At 40.6% G+C, this 24460-nt stretch overlaps 1 protein-coding gene across 1 annotated transcript in view; it reads right to left on the bottom strand.

Moving 5' to 3' along the window:
• Positions 1 to 643: 643 nt before the first annotated feature.
• The window catches only part of GLDC (glycine decarboxylase), a 99365-nt gene continuing 75548 nt past the window's right edge, over positions 644 to 24460 (bottom strand). Inside the window, exons 17-25 of the mRNA XM_058695417.1 lie at positions 22781 to 22906; positions 21202 to 21351; positions 19863 to 19975; positions 18462 to 18603; positions 15917 to 16028; positions 8812 to 8907; positions 4081 to 4253; positions 2499 to 2579; positions 644 to 1345 (exon numbers count right to left, since the gene is read on the bottom strand). Of these exons, the coding sequence (XP_058551400.1) occupies positions 1202 to 1345; positions 2499 to 2579; positions 4081 to 4253; positions 8812 to 8907; positions 15917 to 16028; positions 18462 to 18603; positions 19863 to 19975; positions 21202 to 21351; positions 22781 to 22906 (1137 nt within the window). The 3' untranslated portion in view covers positions 644 to 1201. The remainder of the gene's footprint in view (positions 1346 to 2498; positions 2580 to 4080; positions 4254 to 8811; positions 8908 to 15916; positions 16029 to 18461; positions 18604 to 19862; positions 19976 to 21201; positions 21352 to 22780; positions 22907 to 24460) is intronic.

Below are 24460 nucleotides of genomic sequence, written 5' to 3'. Positions count from 1 at the left end.
ATCATAATAATAGTTTCAATAATAGTTGTGTGATCAAGCTGCCATGCAAAGAACCAAGTGGTCAGGAATTGAACAGTGCTCACTAATAGGGAAGAACATCTGAAGCATTTGCTATTTCTAGGGAAAAGTTATTTTGTGCCAAGCATGCTAGTTGCCTATCTGAAACCCACTTGCCCCCTTTTATTTAGCTAATAAACTGATTTTCTTTGGGGCACTAACATACCCAGGGAAAAGACCTCCCCATACTCCTTTGCAGGTAGAAGTAGCAATATGAACCATTTCTGGCCAGTTAAATGCAAGCAAAAATTACTGGGTGAAATCTGCCTCTTGTTTTTGGTTTTTCTCCCCTTTTCCTATCAAAATGGGTATGTGATGTCAATATGCAGCAGCCATCTTAAGACCATGAGGATGAAGACTACCTACAAAGGAAGGCTGAACAAAAGACTGAAGGGACACTACACCTGGACTTACTCTGTCTGGACTTACTGTTAAATGAGAAAAGTTGCTAGACAAAACTGCTAATGTAAAAAAAAAAAAAAAAAAAAAAAAAAAAAATGGCTATTGGGTTGGATCTTCTTGCCATTCAAATCCCTCTGAACTTAGTATAAATGGGAATAACATTGAAAAATGGACCAAGAAGACATTCTTCAAATTGAAATGCTTTTATTAGAATACTAATAATGGAAGATAGAAGAAAACCATACACATGGAAAAAGGAAAATACTCAAATGCTATTACAGATTAGGCAAATTAGAGAAAATTTCTTCAGTGTATGCAAAATGTAAACATTTGCCCTGGGATTCCTCACAGATGGCACAGTCCACAGAGACTTATTTGGAATAAGAATCTATCAAGTAGTCTACAGTATAGCCTCTAAAATGTTTCCAACATTAAACTTAAAGCTCCTAGCACACCCAAAATTTTCTATGCAAAAAACTAAATGGCTCCCAATCAAAGTCAAAGCAACTTGAACTATCAACTGCTACATGTGAAAGCAGGCACTGAAGCAAACCAGTCTTTCAACACTGAGCTTCCATACACTACTATGCTAATTGTATTTACATTTACCTTGACAGAGATTACAAAAACATACAGTGTATAACCCCATGGTGAGTCCAGTGTGGAAAATTATAGAGTTCTTGTTCATCAAATGCTTCAGAGAAAGACATCAAGTCAGTCACATGAACTTAGGGAAATAGGACTAAGAAGAGGCCCTTTTCTCCTCAGAAAATGGGGACTCATAAACTTCCATGGGTGGACAGGTACAAACCAGGTGCTGATCTCCATAGATGTCATCAATCCGGGCAATGGTTGGCCAGAATTTGCTCTCTGGTTTCACAAAGGGCTGCAAGGGACAAAAGATGGAAATGTTCTGGGTATTCTGAAACATTTCTCTTGCAGAAAGAGATTGCAATGATGCCCCTACAGGCTAAGATGCCACTAAACCACAAATGCTCAAAAGCATAAGAAGGTAAAACCCACACTCCTATTTTTACTGCATCATTAGTTACAGTAGCCAAAATATGGAAGCAATCCAAGTGTCCATCAGTAGATGAAAGAAGATATGTATGTATGTGCGTGTGTGTGTGTATACACACATGTGTGCACATAGATACTCACATAGGAATATTGCCCAGCTATGAAAAAGAGTGAGATCTTGCCATTTACAACAACATAGATGGACCTAGAGGATATTGTGCTAAGTAGAAAGACAAATGCCATATGATTTCACTTATGTGTGGTATCAGAAAACAAAACAAAAGCAGAAACAGACCCATAAATACAGAAAACTGATGGTTGCCAGAGGGGGACAGGCAGAATGGGCAAAATGGGTGAAGAGGAGTGGGGGGGAACAGGCTTCCAGATATGGAATGAGTAAGTCAAGGGTATAAAAGGTACAGCATAGGGAATATAGTCAATACTATTGTAATAGCATTTTTCCAGTGACAGATGGTGGCTATGCTTGTGGTGAGCATAGCATAATGCATAGACTTTTCAGATCACTATGTGGTACACCTGAAACTAATACTACATTGTGTGCCAACTATACACCAGTCCAACAAAAAAGCTAAGTCACCCCTTCATTACTGTCCCCCCAAATCCAACTTTTGACCCTTGTCCCCACACTGCCAGAGAGACTGCAGAGCACTTTTCGTGTAAGAATCAGAAAGGAAGAAAAATTGCATTTGGGGACATCTCCCTTTGGATGATAGTAGAAAATACCTTAACCCATTTGACAGCGACTCCTATTTGGTCTTTCTCCATCCACTGTATTCCCTGTGGATTCTCAGGCCTGTGGCTGACACTCTAACCTCAGAGCTCTGAAAGCCAATTCCTGTGCTCTGCGTCACTTGTCATGACCCATTTAAGAAAGTGTCTCACATATGGTAACTGTAATGACACTGCAAAGATAGGAGTCCCATCAGATAGGTGATGGCCCCTCATACGCACGTGGACGCTGTACCAGCTGGCACACTCGGCTTCAGAGGACAACTTACAAGTGGGAATGCCGCCACCTCTCTGGAATATGGCCGATCCCAGTGGGAGGATGTGACGCAGGTCAGGGAATGTGGAGACATCTGAGACACACGGATGGGAAAGGGATCAGAGCAGAACACTGCCTTCTGCTGTGCTTTGCTTCAACCAGTGAGCTGACAGAAGCCCAGGTATGGGGCTGCTGGTTGGTTTTATTTCAATTTGAGGGGGAAAAAATTGATGGGAAATTTATTCTGAAATATTTCAAATGTCAGAAAGTCATGGTAATATAGTAAGCACATCTACCACCCAATATAAGTCAACATTTTATCATATTTGCTTAACCCTTTAAAATAAACATTGGGGGCACCTGTGTGGCTCATTCACACAGGGGACACAAAAGTGTCCAACTCTTGATTTCAGCTCAGATTTCACAGTTCATGAGATTGAGCTCTGTGCTGACGGCACGGAACCTGCTTGGAATTCTCTCTGCCTCTCCCCCACTTGCATGTGTATGCATGCCCTCTCAAATATTTTTTTTTTAAATAAATAAACATTGAAGAGACAATTGAAACTGCCTTTATAACTCCTCCAGCTCATCTCTTACCCTATTCCCAGTGATAACCACTGTCCTGAATTTTGTATTCACCATGCTCATTGTGATTTTATACTATTACGGCATATATGTATAAACAGCATATTAGCATAGTTGGGCACATTTTAAAATCTTTTATCATTTTACGAGTATTATTCTCCACTTGCTTTTATAGCTCTGTATTCTGTCATTTAAATGTCTATTGCCATTTTTAAAATTAGCCTAAATCCTTATAATCTCTTTTCAGTATCCACAGAAAAGAGAAATAACAATGAGCAAGATGCCTTCTCCTGCCAGCCATTGGCCCCTGTGGTGCACCTTCAGGTGCGCACTTTTGGAACTTGCCTGAGCTTCCCCAGGCATCTCAGACTTGTTCTCTGGCTCAAGGCCATAGTAGCACAGCCACAGCCTTCACAATATTCCCAATTCATGATCTCCCCCTGGTCCCCCAACCCAGATTAATGTCTGGAGCTAACAAAAGACTTACAGCTCAGAAGCAAATATACAATAAACATGTTTCAGATTTTCTCCAAAATAGGCCACAAGCATTAAAAAACATTCAGGCCAAGTACCAATCAGTTGTTCTAAGCAATAATTGCTCTAGTAGAAGAACTTGTCTTTATCCAGAGTTTGTGAGGTAAATAATCTCACTAGAGTGCATTAAATAGAGACACAAGAATAAAACTACCCCAACTAGATAAGAGCTCTTCAGCCCCTGCTCCCTCCCTTGGTAACCAGTTGGATGCATGTGGGAGGTATACCTCTCACAGTGACAAAACAATTACACAAACAAAACATATCTCAAAACATCCACATTATACTTAACTGCTACTGTGTTGTTCAAGATTCAAACCTGCAAGTAATGAATTTATCATCCTTTCAGAAGAATGGTCTTATTCTAGGCAAGAATAAGTATCTTCTGGTGGGAGTTCAGGAGTTGCTGGTACACTGTACATACGCACTCTTATACTCTATGGAACATTTTGGATCAAGTACCAATGCCTACGCACCTTCAGTGGATTGACCCTGGGGTCAATGCGGCCCTCCTCAATGTCAGCAATCTCCTGCCGAATGCTGATCATGGCATCACAGAATCTATCCAGCTCTTTCTTGTCTTCTGACTCAGTGGGCTCAACCATGAGAGTTCCTGCCACCGGCCAGGACATGGTAGGGGCATGAAATCCTGCAAAGGAGATAGGGGAACTTGTGTCACTAACTTTGACCTCCCTGATTTGTAATTTTTTAAAATGTCTATTTATTATTGAGAGAGAGACACAGGGTGCGAGCAGGGAAGGGGCAGCAGAAGAGGGAGATACAGAATCTGAAGCAGGTTCGAGGCTCCAAGCTGTCAGCACAGAGCCCAATGCAGGGCTTGAACTCACAGACCATGAGATCATGACCTGACCCAAAGTCAGACGTTTAACCTACTGAGCAACCCAGGCACCCCTGACCTCCCTGATTTGGAAGAAATTATATATATATGTGTATATATATATATATATATATATACACATATATATATATGTATATATTCATCTCAGCAAGAAGAACTTAGGAAATAAACTAACACCCAAGAAGAAACAATCAGTTAAGCAAGTTTTAGAGAGTATCCATAATAAATATGCAACCATACAAATGTATGTAAATTTTTACTTGTTAAATTGGGTAAGCAATAAAAAAATAAAAGGGCAAGTTACATAATGACATCCCATTTTTATGAAAATGATAGTGTTTACATATTTTTTTAATATTTTACTTTTTTATTTAATGTTTATTTTTGAGATATAAAGCATGAGCAGGGGAGGGGGAGGGGACAGAGGATCCAAAGCAGGTTCTGCACTGATAGTCCTAACACTAGTGAGCTCGATTCAGGGCTCAAACTCACAAACCAAGAAATCATAACCTGAGCTGAATTCAGACACTTAACCAACTCAGCCACCCAGGCACCGAAAGTGTTTATATTTTGAGGGAAGACACCTTGAAAAATAAGTACTAAAATATTAACAGGGCTTATTGCTAATATGAAGTTGCGATTCTTTGATTTTTTATTAGAATCATCCTATAATGCTTATTACTTACAATAAGAGAAATTAAAATATTATAGCCTATCAAAAGTTAAAGTGATAGCAACCATAAAGAAGCCTACTAACCCCATTTTACAGATGAGGAAACTGAGGTTTGGCAGTACATGGAAACCCTTTGCCTTTATTCAAAACATAGGCTGAAGGTGTTTCTGTTTATAAAAGTTTTCATATGTAAGATGAATCACCAAGACATACTCAAGAGAGATTTTCTGGACAAAAGCCAAAAACCTTTTCCCATTTCTGGCTCTTTTTCTGTGAAACTGTAAAAGATGAAGACATTTAAATGGTTCCCCAATTCTGATTTGCATAATTACATGGAGTGCTTTAGGGTCATGCCTGCATGCTTTAAGGGATTATCTCCTCAACATGTTACAAACATTTTCAAATGGTAAGTTGAAAGGACTATAAAGTGAACACCCCTATATCTTTCACCTACATTCAACAATGATGCTCTCTTTGCTTAATCACATCTGTTCATTCATTCATCCATCTTATTTTTGATGCAATTCTAAGAATGCTTCAGTCATCAGTATACTTCTCCCTTAAATACTTCAGGATGCATATCATTAACTAGAATTCAGGATCTGTTTACATGTATTTGTGATAAAATTTACATACAGTAAAATGCACAAATCTTAAGTTTATCACTAAGTTTTGACAATACATAGAATAGTGTCACTCAAATCAGAAAGGGATTTTAAAAGCTAATCTCTACCTATTAAGTCCAACCTCAATTTCATGGGTGAGCAAATTCAGCCCAACATACACTGTTGTAGTGGTTCTCATAACCAGAACCATCAGAGTTATCTTGGGAACACAGATTCTTTGGTCCTGACCCTGATTCAGGAAGCCCAAGGTAAGTCTCAAAAACATGAGTCTTAAAACTCCCCCAGGTGACTCATTACTCGCTAAGTCTGGATGCCTCTGCCCCTTTGGGGCAAATGTGGGCAAATGCCCCACATTTGGCTGTTTAAAGATACTGATTACTAGGGCCCTCCCCTGGAGATTTTAATTAAGTACATGTGATTAAGACCCAGAATCTGTTATTCTCGATTGCTGTTTTTTTGCTTAGCCATTCATTCATTCATCCATTCATTCTCTCACTTATTAGACACATATGTTTTGAGGTACTAAGTGCTAGCCACCTGTACAATTCTAGGCTTAGGGCAAGTGTGGCATTCACTCTATCAAACATCAAAATAACCTCCTAGCCAGTGCTCTCCCTCCCTGCAAATGCTGCTACTGCAGTCAGATATGTGATACAGACAACACATCCCAGAAGTGAAGGTATATCCTGCCTGAATCTGCCATCAGCCAGGAGGCCTAGTTAGGTTACAGGAGCAACCAAGAGATTTTGGAGAGGTGATTGCTAATTTCATTAATGAAAACTTTCTCTGGCTTTCCCATTTATAATCAGTATAACTCTCCATAATAAAGATAATGCATTCAAGAGAGGAATGAATCACACATGTGGGATTCCCAATATGATGCAGTAGTAAAACTATTAAATTACTGAAGCTTTCACTTTCCTTACTAAAAGAAGTTATTCCAGTTATTAAAATTCAGATAGGACTCCACATCCATTGAAAGGCAAACTTCTCACCATCTCTGCCTTTCTAAGAATTGAGGGGTCATTGACATTATTAATAATGTCACTAAAAATAGGTATTTCAATAAGGTCTGTGCTTAGTGAACATCCACTAATTCATTAAAGGCCTGTCTTTCAAGTCTTCCAAGAAAATACAGTCTTTATGGAACTAGCATGTGCCTATTCCTTCATCTATGGAAGCAGCTATAGAAGCTGTAGAAGCTGAAACAGCTATAAAGCTCAAATGCCATTCATCTCTAACACTTCAGCAGTTTACCTGCTGAACTTCCCTTCATCATCACACCAACTCACCTCTTCATGGACTCCTTTCTTTACCAGAAATGAGATAGGAATAAGAATTTAATAGAAACATAGGCAATACAACTCAACACCAAAAATCCCCAAATCCAATTAAAAATTAGCCGAAGACATGAAGAGACATTTCTCCAAAGAAGACACACAGATGGCCAACAGACACATGAAAGGATGCTTAACATAACTCAGAGAAATACAAATCAAAACTACAAGAGGGGTGCCTGGGTGGCTCAGTTGTCTAAGTGTCCAGACTCTTGGTTTCAGCTCAGGTCATGATCCCACAGGTTCATGGAATCGATCCCCACTTCAGGCTCTGCACTGACAGCACAGAACTTGCTTGATATTCTCTCCCTCTCTCTCTCTTTCCCGCTGCAGCTAATGCTCATGCACACACTCTCTCTCTCTCTCTCAAAATAGATATACTTAAAAAAAAAAACAAAACTGCACAATATTAACAAACACCTGTCAGAATGACATAAATCAAAGGCACAAGAAACAAGTGTTCGAGAGGATGTGGATAAAAAGGAATCCTCTTGCACTGATGGTAGCTGATGGTGGTAATGCAAAATAGGGCAGTCACTCTGATAACAGTATGGAGGTTCTTCAAAAAGTTCAAAATAGAGGGGCGCCTGGGTGGCTCAGTCGGTTAAGCGTCCGACTTCAGCTCAGGTCATGATCTCACGGTCCGTGAGTTCGAGCCCTGTGTCGAGCTCTGTGCTGACAGCTCAGAGCCTGGAGCCTGTTTCGGATTCTGTGTCTCCCTCTCTCTCTGACCCTCCCCCATTCATTCTCTCTGTCTCAAAAATAAACATTAAAAAAAAAAATTTTTTTTTTAAAGTTAAAAATAGAACTACTCTATCCCTATGATCCAGCAATTGCACTACTAGGTATTTACCCAAAGAATACAAAAATACTGACGCAAAGAGATACATGCACCCCGATGTTTATAGCAGCAATATCAACAATGGCCAAATTATGGCAAGAGCCCAAAGGTCTACCAACTGATAAATGGATGAAGAAGATGGCATATATATTATATACACATATACATGCACAGTGGAACATCAGCCATAAAAATAGTGAAATCTTGCCATTTGCAATAACATGGATGAAACTAAAGAGTATAATGCTAAGCAAAATAAATTAGAGAAAGACAAATACCATATGATTTCACTCATAGGTGGAACTTGAGAAATGAACACAAATGAACAAAGGGGGGAAAAAAGAGAAAGGCAAAGAAACAGACTCTTAACTAGAGAGAACAAAGTAATGGATACCAGAAGGGAGATGGGTGGGGGGGATGACTGAAATGGGTCATGGGGATTAAAGAGTACATTTATGATGGACATTGAGTATGTATGTAAGTGTTGAATCACTATATTGTACACCTGAAACAAATATAAATTAAAATTTAAAACTTAATTAAAATGAAAAAAAAAGAAACTAGGGAACAAAAACCATTTTCTTTGGGATTTTAAATTCTTTTAACTATAAAGACTTTTCTTGAATGCCAGTGGATTCAAGATGCTGATTTAATATCTTTTGAAGGGTAGTACCAATGCAGTCATAGGGCATGTTTTTTCTCTATCACTTTGAAGTTTACCCAGAATCCTGTGCTCACCATTTATCCTACGGATCAGTTTATTGTGGTGCCTGCATGTTTGTTTTGTGCCTTGAGGAAGTCGCCCATAGCTAGCATGAATGTCAAAAACCTTAGATGCCCTATGAGGGTTTTTTCCCAGAGGATCACTCACCATAATCCTGAAGCCTCTTGGCCACATCCACAGCCTCAATATTTGCAGACTTTTTGAAAGGTCTTGTGTCCAAAATAAATTCATGAGCCACATAACCTGTGGGAAATTGTTTCAGTTCAAGATTACCATCAGCTTGTTTTGCCCAAGCAAATGTACAAATCAGCTTTGTAATGCGTATCAACAAGGCCCAAGATGCCATGGTAACTTGGAAGTTTATAGGTGGCAACAAAGACCTCATTTACTTTTATTAATAACTATAATTATAGGGGCACCAGGGTGGCTTAGTCTGTTCAGCATCCAACTTCAGCTCAGGTCATGATCTCACCATTTGTGAGTTTGAGCCCCACATTGGGCACTGTGCTGCCTACTTGGGATTCTGTCTCCCTTTCTCTGCCCCTCCCCTGCACACACACTCTCTCTCTCTCAACCTCTCTCTCAAAATAAATAAACTTAAAAAATTATTTAAAAAATAATTATAAAATATAAAAGTGATTATAAAAATAAAATTTTAACATGTCAAGCCAATGTGTTCAGTCCTTAGTGCACAACACACACAAGGCAAGAGGCTGATGGGAGGTGGAACTTTGGTGCCAGTGCATTGCTGGAACATTTGACTGAGATTCCTGGGGATGAGATTCTTTCAACTCCGATGATATAAAATCTATTTGCAATAGTTAAACATGTCATCACAGAGGCCTGACCCTTTTATACAAAATATCTCTAGAGCCAAAGGTCCATTGATACCATTCTCCATAACTCTGCCCCAGCATCAAATAACTGTTTCATCCGTGTGAATGTAATTATATACGGAACATGTATCTCTAAGGCACATACATAATTGTATGAGATTCTTCAGAGGGGCTTTTGAGGGTTTGGTTTCAGGCTTCAGGCTGATTATTAGAAATCAGGGCTGTCAAACAGCACACCACAGGTGGCAAGAAGATGAAACCAAAGTCTGTGGGAGTCAGTTCACTTTGCTCTAGTTTGTAAGCTGGTTTCCTCTCTAGGCCCAGGTCACAATCTCCCCAGCACAACCTGTTTGACCCATCAGCAGGAATAAACCATCAATGAAGTCAGCATTTTCATTAATATAGAACAACAGTTCTGGGGGCTTCCCAAATTCTGTGGCCCCAAATCTGATGAATTTCCTTCTAGGAAAGTATCTGTAGATGAGACAATAATGTATTACTTCCTAACCTACTTTCCTCTCAGCAAACAAGGAATCTACTTACAGATACATGGAGCAGATAATTCCTCAAGCCTGAGAAGAGTTGCTCCAGTCACTAAACAGCTTCTGAAATCATCCATAACTGCTCTGCTTCTTATGTAATGAATAAATAAGAAAGGACTGATTTTGTGAGAAAATAAAGTATGAGAGCCTCAAGCTTTAAATATACTGTCACTGAATATTATAAAATATTCTAACAATGATGGAAATTAAATTTGTGAGGATTGTGATTCAAAAGTGGGAAGTTATATTCATAGCTAGGTAAAGTCAGGGGCAAAAAGTGCTTAAAAGGAATGCCCAGTTGGAATGTTCAGGGGTAAGGGTGGGGTGGGGGTGGGGAGGCAGTGGAGATCATTTAAGTGCAGGAATCCTAAATACCCAATTATCCCCACCCCATTTTGGGAGCCCAGCCTCAACCTTTGACCTTTCTTCTCTGAGCCTCTGGCACCCACCCGGCGCTGTGACAGTGACACAAGAAAGAAGGCTAATGAAGTTCACTGCTCTAAAGGGCACTCAGTGGGCAGGAGACGAAGAGGGGAGGGACACATCATGGAGGAAAAGGAAAGTCACTCTTGCTGGCAGGCAGAGGGCTGTCTTCCAAGAAGTTCAGTAACAGCTGAAAGGCCCCATCACGCGGAGCCCAGCCCAGCACTAACACAAAGACTACATCTGCAGTGTCCCCACCACAACCAGGCGGTTTGGGAAGAGCTCCATTTCTGAAATGAGGTTCAGATGTTATTTTCTAAGTCCATATTCTAATGTGTTCAAATGGAAACGGTAGAATTTTAGCATATCTCTCTGAGCTCTAAAAGGGATGAAATTGAAACTTGGTGGCTGTTGGAGGCTAAATCCCAAGATGTTCATCTGTGTTTGTAGTTTTTAAGGAGAAGAGGTACACAAACCTTCTGTGGTATGTGGTAAGTCAGGGCAATCTGAAGTAGAAATTGTATACACTGATCAGCACAAGGTTTAATTTTCACTGAGTAGGTATTTCTCCTGGGCCTAACCATGGCTATAGCTGAGAGTCTGAAAAGATACCAAGTCAAAGGAACAGGGAGAAGAGGGAGGGGGTGACAGAAAAACAAAATAAAAGTGGCGTGGCTCTAAATTTGGAACACCTTTCCTCCAACTCCTATCCTCAGAATGACTACCTAGAGATATGTGGAACTCACTAGCTAATTACTCTTTAAGGCTTAGGTGAGCAATCAATGCTTAGTCAAGCTTTTCAGTTGCAATCCAGAGACCATAACTAATAGAATCAAAACTGAATGTTTCCATGGGAATGAGGTCGGGTAGGCAGAGCCTCTGGCCTCAGGAGGGTCACTTCCTTGCCTGGGACATGAAAGACCATTCCATGAAGTCCATGTCTGCCCGTAAAGGCCACTGGGAAACCAACTCATAACAGAAATTTCCAGGCAGCATTAGGTTTGTCTGAGGTCATAAGGGGATAGGCACTGAAAAAATTAAAACATAAATGAAACATTGGGATAGTAACAAAGTTGCCGCCTCCACTAAAAGGAACTCCATTTTCATCAGTGAGTTTAGCCTCCCACATGAATAGACAGCTGTGAATTTTTTAAATTCCTCCTTTAAAAATGTACTATCTCGGGGCGCCTGTGTGGCTCAGTCGTTTAAGCATCGGACTTCGGCTCAGGCCATGATCTCACAGTCTCTGAGTTCAAGCCCCACGTCAGGCTCTGTGCTAACAGCTCAGAGCCTGGAGGCTGCTTCGGGTTTTGTGTCTCCTCCTCTCTCTCTGTCCCTCCCATGCTCATGCTCTTGTCTCTCAATAATAAATAAACATTAAAAAATGTTTTAAAAATAAACAAATAAATAAATAAATAAAAATATACTATCTTACCTGAGGTAATTCCTTTCTTTCCTCATCCTAAATACTACTGCTTTTCCCTTCCCAATTCTTGCCTGTCACTCCCTTGCTTCACAAAACCCTAAACCTCAACAGTTCAGCTGGGGTTTTCAAATCTCTCAAAGAAATGGTTCATAAAGGGAAGACTGGAGTTCATTAAAATTATTGCCTCATATTCATCTGTAATTACAATGTCTTATATAGAGCTAGTAAATATGATTAAGATGAATAATAGTCTTCTAATATTGCCATTAGACATTTTGGAATACAATGTGCTTATTAAGAACATTTCTATTTTGGGCCCTCAGGAGGTATAATGATAATTCTTCTTTAGGTCCGAGAATAAATGTGTTTACCAGACCAAATGTGAGACAATTTTTGATTTCCTGAACTTTTGGATTAGGTGACAAGGTCTGTAATTACCAATACATCTCTGTGTGGGGTGAGAAATACAATTCATTATTTGATTCTGGGATAAAATGTCAAAACAAATGGAAACTGGATCTATCATTTTGTGCTGCAAATCCCCTAGGACTGAGACAGTCGCTGTTTTTAAAGCAGTCACTCAAACACTAAGCACGTGGTTAGGCACCTGAGAAACACTTGCTTTGTTCACTTTCCTCTCTCCTGGATTGCCACCAGTCCCCATGTAGTCCAGATCACATGGACTCTTTAAAAATGAAAGTTTGCATTTACACAAGTCTGTGAACATACTAAAAATCAGTGAGTTGTACATTTAAAGTGGGTGATTTGTGTGATATGTGAATTGTCTCAATGAAATTATCAAATTAAGTTAATCACAAGGAAGTTTCAACTACATTTAAAAAATAATAAACATGGGGCCCCTGGTGGCTCAGTCATTTAAGTGTCTGACTTCAGCTCAGGTCATGATCTCACAGTTCATGAGTCCAAGCCCCACATTGGGCTCTGTGCTGACAGCTCAGAGCCTGGAGCTGCTTCAGATTCTGTGTCTCCCTCTCTCTCTCTCTGTGTCCCTCCTCCCCCCCTCAAAAATAAACATTAAAAATTTTTTCTTTAAAAAATAATAAACAAGGTGGGGGGGGAAACCTATAAACCTTGTCAATTAAAACAAAAATACCGTTTTCCAGCCACCGGATTGGGAAAGATATTTTGGTTTCGGTTTGTGGGTTTTTTTCCAGCCTGGCACTTGGTGTTCACTGGTCCCCAGCATGATGGTCACTTCATATGCTATGAGAGTGAAATAAATTGGCACCTGTGGGGATAACCAGGGCACATGTACCAAGAGCTTAAATGCATTCACACTCTGAGATAATAATTTCTCTTCTGCAGCTCTAAGGAAATAATCAGAGATGTTTTTTAAAAAATCTAAGTAAAAGATATCCATTGCAGCATGTTACAGATGCAAATGACTAAGGGGAAAACATGACAGAATTCGTGGAATCCTGGTATATCCAAACAAATGAATCAATGTAGCCTCTTTCAAAGAACACTTAACAACATAGGGAAATGATCACAATATAAGATAAAATTAAAAAACAGGACACAAACTGTAATACTGTCTCAATGGTCTAAAAGTAAGATGAGAAGGAATACAGTGAAATATTAATAGTGGTTATGTCTGCTTACCAAAACCATGAATCATTTACATTTTCTTCCTCAGATTTTTAATTTTCCAAATTTTCCATGTTGAGCATATACATATTACTTATATAATCAGACAAAACAAATACTTAAACTTATCCTGAAGGCCAATACATAACAGGATGCATTTCACAGAGCAGGAGCTATATTTGAATTAATTAGTAGCTCTTGTAGGTTAATACCCACTTCAGAAGCATTTTATTGTGTTGCTTAGAGACATATTGCCCACAACTTTTTTTTTCCTAATCTCTAGGGAGCATTCTGGTTATTTAGAGCTTCTGGCTATTTAGTTCTTTCCTGTTTTCAAACTATAGAACCACGTCTTTGGATACATATTTTTAAGGCAAGACCAGCCTTTAAATTAAAGATGACAGATGTAGATGTATACTGTGCCTGAGCTGGAGAAATCAAGAGCCAAAGCGAGGTCTCATCCTGTGGCCCAGGTCTGGGCATGCTGCTGTCTGTCTGCTCCAAGCTCCAAGTCCCCATCTGTTCCTGATCTCCAATTCTGTGCTCACAGCCAATGTGCTGTGTGTCTTAGGGCCATCTCCTCCTATTACCTCCAGTATAACTTTGTTCCCCCATCTACTATTTCCTCTATTGTAGCTTCACTCTTCCCTCTTCAAAGCCATTTCTCTGGCAGTTTTAAATCCTCTACTGATTTCAAAACAAAACTGCATCTTACTGAAATAGCTTCCACATGTACCCCTGCTTTACCACCAAACTCCCCCAAACCATGACTGCTTCTCCTTTGTCCTCCCCACCCTCAATCCATTCTCAACTCATTGCGGTTTGGCATCTGCCTTACCATTTTTGTTCCAATTCTTTCAAAGGTGACCAAAGGGTTGCTAATTGTTACAGGCAAATATTCTGTTAAGACTCCTATCAGAACACCATTCTGTCTCTCCCTGTTGTGCAATACATTTGTACTGGGGCAGGCATGATGCCAGGGATTGGTGCTTGAGAATGGAAGCAGGCACAGTCTTTACCCTGAAGGAGTTCAAGGTCTGATGGACAGAGCCAGACAATAAACTGAGTGGGAGAAATCCTCAGTAGCAGAGGGAGCCAAGAGGAGGGAGAAGTTCTCTCCACCAGGAAAAAGAGGCTTCAGGGAGGAGGTGTGAGGCCAGAACAGAGGCAGGCAGGACAAGCAGGGGCTTCTCTAGGGAGAGGCATTGTGACAAATGCTGCAGGGTCCTACAGCTGCCTCAAGCAGGGAGTCTTCTCTCACTGGGGTCCCCTATGCTCATCCTGCCTTTTTTTTTTTTTTTTAATTTATTTTGAGAGAGAGAGAGAGAGAGACTGCAGAAGGGGCAGAGAGAGAGGGAGAGAGAGAATCTCCAGCAGGCTCCACACTGTCAGCATGGAGGCTGACACAGGGCTCAAACTCAGGAACTGTGAGATCATGACCTGAGCTGACATCAACAGTTGGCCACTTAACCAATTGAGCCATCCAGGTGCCACATCCCTCTTAAGGTAGCCATCTGCTTGCAGGGCTTTGCTCTGGTTTCTCAAAACTCTTTCCTTGAGTTCCACCATTTCCAAGAGTCTGCTCTCAGATTCTGTGCCTAAGCCAAATTTCTGCAAAGCTATCTGGCTCCATCCTCTCCTATCACTTCCAGGATGACTTGGTTCCCCCACTATTATTCTCTCTGCTGTTCCTCTATTATAAGCATAAAAGGCTTACATAGAATTTCACTTCACATTTAATTAATCAGTAACTAAGCCCTATTGATCCTACTTCTAATAGGATCTTCTTCCCTTGCCATTTTTGAAATGAGTTTAACCTTCTCTTAATCCTGTCACTCCGCTACTCAAAAAAACCTTTCATGGCTGTCATCAAAGGTAAAGTCAAGAGACTTCCAAGACTTCAAGTTGGCCTCTCCAACTTCACCTTCATCTGCTCTCCTTCCTCCTATTCCATTCAACAACCCCCCAACAAGCTTCTCACCACGTACACAATTCTTTCTTGCTCCAGTATTTCTGTTTACTGGGGTCTGATACTCTCCTTTCCAGGCTCATCTCAAGTGTCTCCTCCCAGAAGGCTCTCCCAACTATTCTGCACTTCCTCTGCCCAGTCTGAATTACTCCACTCTTCTGGAGCCATTCCCATAGCACTTTGTGAGGTTAAGAGTGCATGGTATTTATCTATACATCTCCCCATGCTGTGGGCTCCTTGTTGACCTGGGCTGTGTAGGCTACTGCATCACACAGCCTTGCAAATAGTGATACTCCTAACCTATTCACTCAATTGAAGTTATTTCCAATAACTATGATTTATATATGCAAAGAAACGAAAATTTCCTACCCACCGCAGAAAACATTTACTAGGTCAAACCTGTTAAACAGAAAAACCAAGGTGATAGTAGACTGTGGTTGATACTTGCCTCTTGCACCCCGGAAAAGGACCCTATAGTGTTTTTCTAATCGCTTGGCCATGTAGTTGGCATTTAATATAGCAATTTCTGTGGCCTGTTTAAGGCCTTTGCCTCCCATCATCTGCAACAGAGAGAAAGAGTCATCAGCCATGGAACAGGTTAAACCCAAGGGGCACTAATGAAAGACACACCCAAGTAAATCCCACCCTCAAAGGGAGTCAGCCCAGTGTCAATCCCAACAAAGATGTCTTCCAGTCTTCTCTGATGCTGAAATGATTTTTGGTTTTCTCCTTTGAACATAACTTTATATTTCTTATAAAAATAACAAAGTAATAACAAAGTAACAACACGGAACAAAGTAACAGAGGCAAAATTGATTGCTGACTATTAGGTTACCTAAAGAGGAAAAAGAAACTTAGACTACACGCATTTGGGAATGTTTTTGTTTGTTTATGCATTTGAGATTATCTTGATAATTGCCAGGAATCTAATGGGATATTGACCAAAATCCTCACTGAATCAATTTGGTATATGGTTTGTCTTCCAATTGACCATAGTCAGAGTTATTTATACATTTAACAACTGCCAGGCTTGATCTTACCCTGTTCTGGTGGTTCCTAGGTCCCTGTGATTATACCAGGTGAACATCATCACCAGCAAAGAGCTTAAAATCAAGACTGCATCAATTTTTATTGCCTACATTCTTCCCAGAATACCTCATATATGATGGGGATTAATATGTATTAAATACATAACTAATATAAAGCAAATGAGAAAGCATCAAATAAAAAAATAGAGACACCAAAGTCCAAAGAAAGGAAAGGACACATCTTGCCTGGCTGGAAAAGAAGGGTTCCCAGAGTAAGAGTTAGTACTTAAGTGGAAATCTACAAATGGGTAGAATTTGGTGAAGCAAAAAGAATGGGGAAGACACTCCAGCTGAGAAGAATGGCCAAAACCAAGGTGTAGAGGTAAAGGCACATGGTTGCAGTCTGGAGGTTACTATAGAGGTTGGTGGGTTGTGACAACTTCTTGCAAGCCTGGAACCTTTGCCACAAAGAATTTGGATTTGGTTCAGCCAGCCATGTCTCTCCACTCATGCACCAGAATCACTTGGAAGCTTGATGGCCAAAGCCCTACCCAGTCATATGCTGAATTTGATTTTCTCTGGGATTGGGCCTAAGAATGTGTGTTTTGGGATAAATCCCCTAAGAATTCTGTGTAGGCTAGTAAGACTGAGAAGTAGAGGCAAAAGGGAACCATAAGATAATTCTGGCTCTTCGGTAGAATCTTGCAGTCCTATAGGGGGTGTCCACAATGGGCTGCAGCAGGGAAAGAAGATAGTTCTAATGCCCAGGTGGCAAGTAACAACAGCATGAAATAAAGAGAGGGGTCAAAGTCAGAGGGGTATTTTTAAATTTACTTTATTTACTTCATTGTTATCTGAGGTTCTGTCTGGTACTCCTGGCATATGGCCATACCAGCCTGGGGGCATTTACTTTTTAAATGTGGGAAATCATCTCCAACCCAAACACATCCATAATAACCCAGGTTTACATGATCTAGGGACCAAAAGGAACCTGGGAATAAGATTCTGTTTGCAAAGAAGCAGAACTTTATTATGATTGTTTTTGTTGTTACTGCCTGTAAAATAACTCAAGTATCATTTTTAAAAGCAGGTTTTAGTCTCCAGGGTACAGAATTGTTGTTTCTGCTTCCCAGAAAGTTTTCATTAAGAATCATAAATGCCACACTGTTAAAGAGTAACAGCCAGCCCCAGAGAGTCATCCAACATGATTTGCACAGCTGAGTTTTAGAGTCTTGTTTCACCCTCCTTTAAGGAGGGAAGACAGTTTGGGAAGGCTGTTCTAATTAGCCACTGAACAAGTGTTCCTGTCCAATGTGCAGTCTTAGCCCAGGAGGTAGGCAGGCCAGTTTGAACAAGAGCTGTATAAAATAAACTCTGGCCCTAGTGTTTTTTTTGGAGAAACACAAAGGAAGGAAAGCTGTTCTCTAACAAAGTTTAATTACCCCAGAGAATTACAGTTCCACAGACTCTAAAGGGCAAAGAGCTTAGGGAAACCACCAGATAAGCAAATTTCTGCTACTTTTTCATCTTACCCTCCAGACTCATAAGAAATCTAAGCCAAAATGAGATTTCTAAAATTTATCCTAGGATTTCAACCTTCTGTAATAATTAGTATGTGCACTGTTTTTTACTTGCAAGGGGCTATACAAATCCTACAGGAAATCAAATGATGTAACCAGAATATCCATATGACTCATGGAACTTTGTCTGGAAAACATATCTGGCATGTCAGTTTCTCTGATGGTAAACTCACTATGAGAGCTCCAAGGAAGTAGCATAATGAAGAGATGAAATAAATTTTAGCTGATCTTTTTAAGAAGGTTTCTTCCACCCAAGTCAGCAATGTTCACTGAAATCCATCTCAGATCACGGACTTCATTTTTAAGTCAAGAAGAAAGTCTATAGACTTAGTTTCCCACCCACATATCACATCCCCCACCGGCCTAACACAGTCACAGGCCTCACCTTAATGTAAGCCCATGAAATGGGCAGGATGGAACTGGAGCCCCATGGGGCTGCGCTGACAGTACCCACAGGCCGGTTATCCTCACATGGCTTTACTGAAATGATCGGATGATTGGGCAGAAAAGGAGCAAGATGCTTCTTCCTGTATTTTTTCAAGCACAAATTCAGAAGATATCAAAAAGATCCAGACCAACCAAACACACAAGTGCTGGGCCCTCTTGGGAAGCTCTATTCCTAGTAGAGAAACTCAGAGCAGAAGGGATCTGACGCCTGCTAAGAGACAGATGTTCAGGAAGTGTTCCATTCTTCTTCCTCCTCACCAGCCATCAGTGTCCCAGCAGCTCACCGGAGAACTGTGGCAGAGGATTTGGCAGATTTCATGTAGGCAGCCATGAAATAGCTTGTGGATTCATGGACTCACCAGGATGTGGAGACCTCCCTGCCCCACACTCTTTCCCAAGGCATCTAAGGGATAGAGGGTTCTTCTGACGAGCCCCAGGGCCTACACATCAGAGGCCAGCCTATGAATGCTACTCAGCCGCCTCCCGCATATCTAAGGCACTGAAGTGCCCCCACTTACTATAAATAATAATAATAATAGTAATAATAAAAGCAAGAGGGCCAGACTCCCAGCAATCTGAAGACTGGGACCTTTGGTCCATGTTTAGAAAACTTAAGAAACTCAGGAAATGGCTGATCAGCATCATCTTCACAAGATGATTCAATTTCAGTGTAAAAAGTTATCAACAGCTGCAAGATACTCCTTTAGTGCTATTATGATCTCATCCAATTATTCCAGTAACAAGGTTTGTTTCCTGCTTATCTCAGATGTAATCAGAGTTCAGGCTGCAAAGGGTTCAACACCTTATATCCAATTCACTGCTTCCTTTCCCTTCCTTTCTCCCTCTCTCCTTCCCTCTCTTTTCTTTCTTTCTTTCTTTCTTTCTTTCTTTCTTTCTTTCTTTCCTGAGAACACTTAAGTTCTACTCTCTTACAAATTTCAGTTATACAATATAGTGTTACCAACTAAATCACCGGGTCAAACATCTATGGCTGAAAGTTTGTACCCTTTACCAACCTCTCCCTACCCATCCCCTGCTCCCCAGCCCCAGGCAAGCACTTTTCTACTATAAGTTCCTTTGGTTGTTGATAATTCACTTTCAATGTAACCAACAGCTGATTTCTTTTTTTAAAAGACAGAAAAAAAAAAAAAAGAGAGAAAACATCTTGGAAGTCTAAGTTATCACCCCTCTCACTGCTTCTCTCCAGCCCCTAAAGGAGGACTAGATATGACGGTGTCCATGACACTTGAAGACCTCGATGAGAAGAACAGCAAACTTGGGGCCATTCTTTCATTCTCAGTCTCCAAAACCATCCTGAAATGAGCAGCCCGGAACTCACACGCCAATTGGCCCCATGCCAGGGCCACCTCCTCCGTGGGGAATGCAGAAGGTCTTGTGAAGATTTAGGTGTGAGACATCAGACCCAAAATCTCCAGGACGACAGATTCCCACCTACCACAAAGGGAAAAGAGCCAAAAGCAAAAGTCAAGAGCTTGCAAGGATATTCTGGAAAGGCAGCCATGCTATTTGCTGCAGCTTCTCCTCTCAGAGGAAAGGCAGGCAGAACTGTTCACAGAAATGTTCTTAATACCGGAAAAGTTCCACATTCAAAACCTGACATCCCATAAGCAGCCTGGCTTATGGTTTCTGTGGAAACAGCAATTGACCATTTAGCCTAATTTAGATTTCAAAATACGGATTTGAGGAGAGGAAACACCATGAGCAAAAGGGAAGTACCTCCTTGCTGCAGAAACAGATGACATTCAGACCAGCAATGCTACTTCCCCCGCATGGTTGGCTTTGAGTATCATGCATTTTGGGTACCCCAATGAAAGAGACTGGAAGGCTACCTGATAGGATAATGAACCAAGGGGAAGAAAGGAAGGAAGTTTTCCTGAGACCACCCTAATACCAGTCACAACAGGCCTTCCTGCCACTTAGGCATTAGGGCTAATTTTGAACATAAATTAAGTGCCAAACATAAAGAGTGCATTCCTGAACTCTTAGCAATAGATAATCTGTCAACTACACTTACAAAGGGAATCAGAAAGAAGCAAAGAAAAGCAGAAAGACTTTGAAATGGTAAAGCAAAACAAAACAACAACAAACAACAAACAAACAAACAACCCACAATCACAAAATAATGACAAAGAAGTTAAGAAAACTCTGAAAAATAACACCTTCTGCTCCAATGAACCCCTACAGCATTTGCAGAGAGGTGCACATTACACCCCACCCCCAACAAACACAGTTAGGATTGGCCCTTCAGGGACAGAACCATTCAGCTATTTTACACTGATGAAATTGAAGCCAGATTAAGGACTTGTCCATTGCCATGGGAGATCAATATCCACCAGTGGGTAGAACATGGGTGTGAATTTCCATAGGGAGTCAGGAGACCTTCATAGCTGTAGCACCCGAGAGAGATCAAACGCTCTGACATTCAGTTTATTCCATGCTTCCTGTCAACCTTTTTATCTCCCCCAACCTCCCCTATTGCCCCCTTCAAATCTGATCTCAGTGAAATTGTGTTACTTTCCTTGAAGTTGGCAATACAGAAAGTCAACCTCATTTCTGAATTCAGTATCATGTTTAAAGACAATTGTCAAGAAATCAGAGGAAAATAATATTTTTCTGTCTTAACCACTTTCTCAGGGAGTCCCTCTTCTGTTGCTCACCTGTGCATTCATATTTGCCCCATCTAGATAGACCTGTCCTCCATGTTGGTGGATCAGGTCACACACATCACCAATGTTTTCTTCAAACACCCCATTGGTGGATGGGTATGTAATCATGATTGCTGCCAGGTTCTCCTTGTGTTTATCCACCTATGGGATAGAAAAAGGCAGAGGGAGACAGAAGAGGAACTGTTTATTTGTTGCCCAAACCATTGCTTTTACCTTACAGGATTAGGAAAGGTGATTTTTTTGGTCTTTTCATTTCTAGAATTGTCTCAAACTATGATGACAATAAAATCCATTACTCCTTTCCTAAGTCATTCCAAAGAAACAACAAAATCCCTTCAAACTAAGTCTCCATGATCAAGACCAAAAAACTGTTTGGAAGTTGGGTATTTTGGGCTCAACTCTCCTAGGTTTTCCTTTGGTTTTAGTCATCTCAATAATTACTTCAGATCTTTTTCGTTATGGACATGTCTATTCTCACAGTTAATCTCTCTCTGCTCATCTTGCCATATCCACCCTTATTCCCTCTCCTTCTCATTCTGTTGAAATTAGAATTCCCACAAGGAGTGTTCTGCTCTGATTTAAAAAAAAAAAAAAATCTCCCTCATGTTTCCTTTTCACAGAAAGCAAACATATAAAAGGCATATTCCTGGGGGTTTTTTTGGCCAGTGACTCAGAGCAAGCTCGTATGGAAATAAAAAAAAAAAAAAAATTTAAAGGTCATATCCTATATTGGGGAAACTTAGTAATTACAAGCACTGCCCCAGAATATCTGCGGGTAAAAACTTTGTGGGGTGCTGAATAGGTGGGGATGGTTGGGAGAGACTAACAGTGCTATTTTCAGCTTCCTTTGAAGGCAGTTACATGAAGTTCTCTGTCTCCATGCCTAATAACCTTGACAAAATCACATTGCTATTCAACTGATTTCATTCCCTCTTAAGATGCAGCCTCCAGTCCACCAGTGGAAAGCAGATACAGTTGCTAGGCAACCTCTTCCTGGAGGTTGGGAGGTTGGGAGTGAGGGGTTGGTGTTGCAGAAAGGAGTGGAATGCCGCCCCAAATTCAGCAGGTAATGGCTGAGACAGTCACACACATTTATAAAATCTACATGTATGTTTTAATTCCCAACACAAAGATTGAGAACAACTGTGACTGCCTGTTTGGTTATTAATAGGGGTAGAAGGGGGAAGGTGGGCAGAAGGAGACAGGCAGGCCCTACAAGGAGTAGCCTTACTATGACCATGAATAATTCATTCAGTTTCTTACATATGCACGAATTAAGAGAATAGGATTTCAGTTTAAAGGACCTTGTCCCTGATTGGTGAAGGAAGAGGTAAAGTAGACTATGTTCGGTTTTATTCTGGACCAAAAATGTGACTGTTGCTTTTTATTTTTCTTACAGAGACAGGTTTTCTGATTTTATGCCATTTTCCCCAGACCCATTCAGGAGAAACTGCAGTCTTTTAATTAGAATGCAAAGAAAGACAATGTTGCTATAAACTATCCAGTCCCTTCTTCCCACCACCTCTTCTCAACCCAGACCTCTTCCATCTGTTTAGCGGAAGACTAGTACCATGGCCTTGAGGTGAGCTGTGTCAATATTCCCATATTTATCCACCTCCACAGGCTGAATCTTCATGCCTGCCATGTGGGCACTTGCAGGATTGGTCCCATGTGCTGATTTTGGAATGAGGCAAACCTTAGGAATGGAATGAAAGGAAGGAAGCAGAAAAAATCATCACCAGGCTATTCATGAGAGAAAAGTCCTACAACATGCTTGGAGCACAGATTAAATAGGTGCCACATGCTTTATTTAAACTGACCATAACATCTGAAATCTGCTATAATTTCATTATTACTATATTGTAAAACAATGTCCAAAAGGGCAGGTTCCGTTTGAATCCACAAATATCGCTCTTTAAATATTCCTGTAGGGACACCTGGGTGGCTGAGTCAGTTAAGCATCTTACTTCGGCTCAGGTCATGAGATCTCACAGTTTGTAGGCTGAAGCCCCACTTCAGGCTCTGTGCTGATAGCTCAGAGCCTGAAGCCTGCTTCAGATTGTGTTCCCCTCTCTCTCTGCCTCTCCACCATTTGCACTCTGTCTCTCAAAAATGAATAAACGTTGAATAAACAATTTTTAAAGATTCCTATAATATTAATCAGTATTGTCCTCCCTTATCTCAGCACACCAAAACACAGGTCAGTGCTTATTCTGACCTTGTCTCAGTTATATGTAGAAAGTATCTTATAAGAACATGAGATTAGAAGTTAAACTCTAGGACCCAACTGCCCACATCACAGCTTCAGTTCTCTGCTTCGCTTTGCTGAGATCCAGGAGAGATGATAACAGTAGACATAATTCCAAGGTCTTCCTATGCTGACACACCAATTATGGCACCATTTACTGGATGCTTATTCTGTGCAATTTATTATTAGTTGCCATGAGAATCATACAGCAAGCATGAAAACCAATCAATACCTGTCCTGGGCACATTGACAATGCTGGTAAATGTATAAACAGGTGCCATAGAAACTCAGAATAAGGGGGGTATTGTTTCAAGTGGAAGAGGTCAAGGGAGGGTGATTCAAGAGCTAGAGCCTAAGCTAACATTTAAAGATAAGTTGAATTCTTACAGAAGGTGGAGGGTGGGTACAATTTCAGAATTCCCAGATTTAAATCATTTTCATTTCCTCCTACAAATCATGTGAACACAAGTGAACACACGTGCTCTGATAGATCTGATGATGCTGCACTGCAGGAAACTGCATCACAAGAGGTTTTACCAAAAGAAAGCAATAAGGAGAAACAATGATCACCCTGAAAATAATCCTCCTTTTTTTTTTTTTTTTAAGTCCCAGAACTAATATTGCAACCCCTTGAAGAGAAATGGATGGGCATTACAGAAATGGCCTTATGGAGAGAAAACTTTGCTCTGCAGGTATTTCCTCAAAAACAGCAAAGGTGTCTACTTCAGAAAAGCACAGGAGCACACAAAGACAACTGTTTGCCAGAGGCAAAGTGTTACTCTTCTGTTGACAGAAGGTTTGTGCCTCTTTTGAACAGTTATTTGTCTCATGCTGGTTATACAGTGCTGTATTCAAATCCTTTTTCTTGTTTGAATGCTCCCCTATTTTATTGAGTTTAATTTCTCAGAACCAAAGCTGGAGACACTTGTCCTTTCCCATAAGGTATTTTTATTACCAAAGGATCTTTGGATAAAAGGATCCCTTCTGGGCAGAACATTGATC

The sequence above is a fragment of the Neofelis nebulosa genome, chromosome 12 (genome assembly GCF_028018385.1).
Source record: "Neofelis nebulosa isolate mNeoNeb1 chromosome 12, mNeoNeb1.pri, whole genome shotgun sequence".
NCBI lineage: Eukaryota > Metazoa > Chordata > Mammalia > Carnivora > Felidae > Neofelis > Neofelis nebulosa.
Note: the sequence above shows the minus strand (reverse complement) of the source record. Positions and strands in the feature narration are given on the sequence as shown.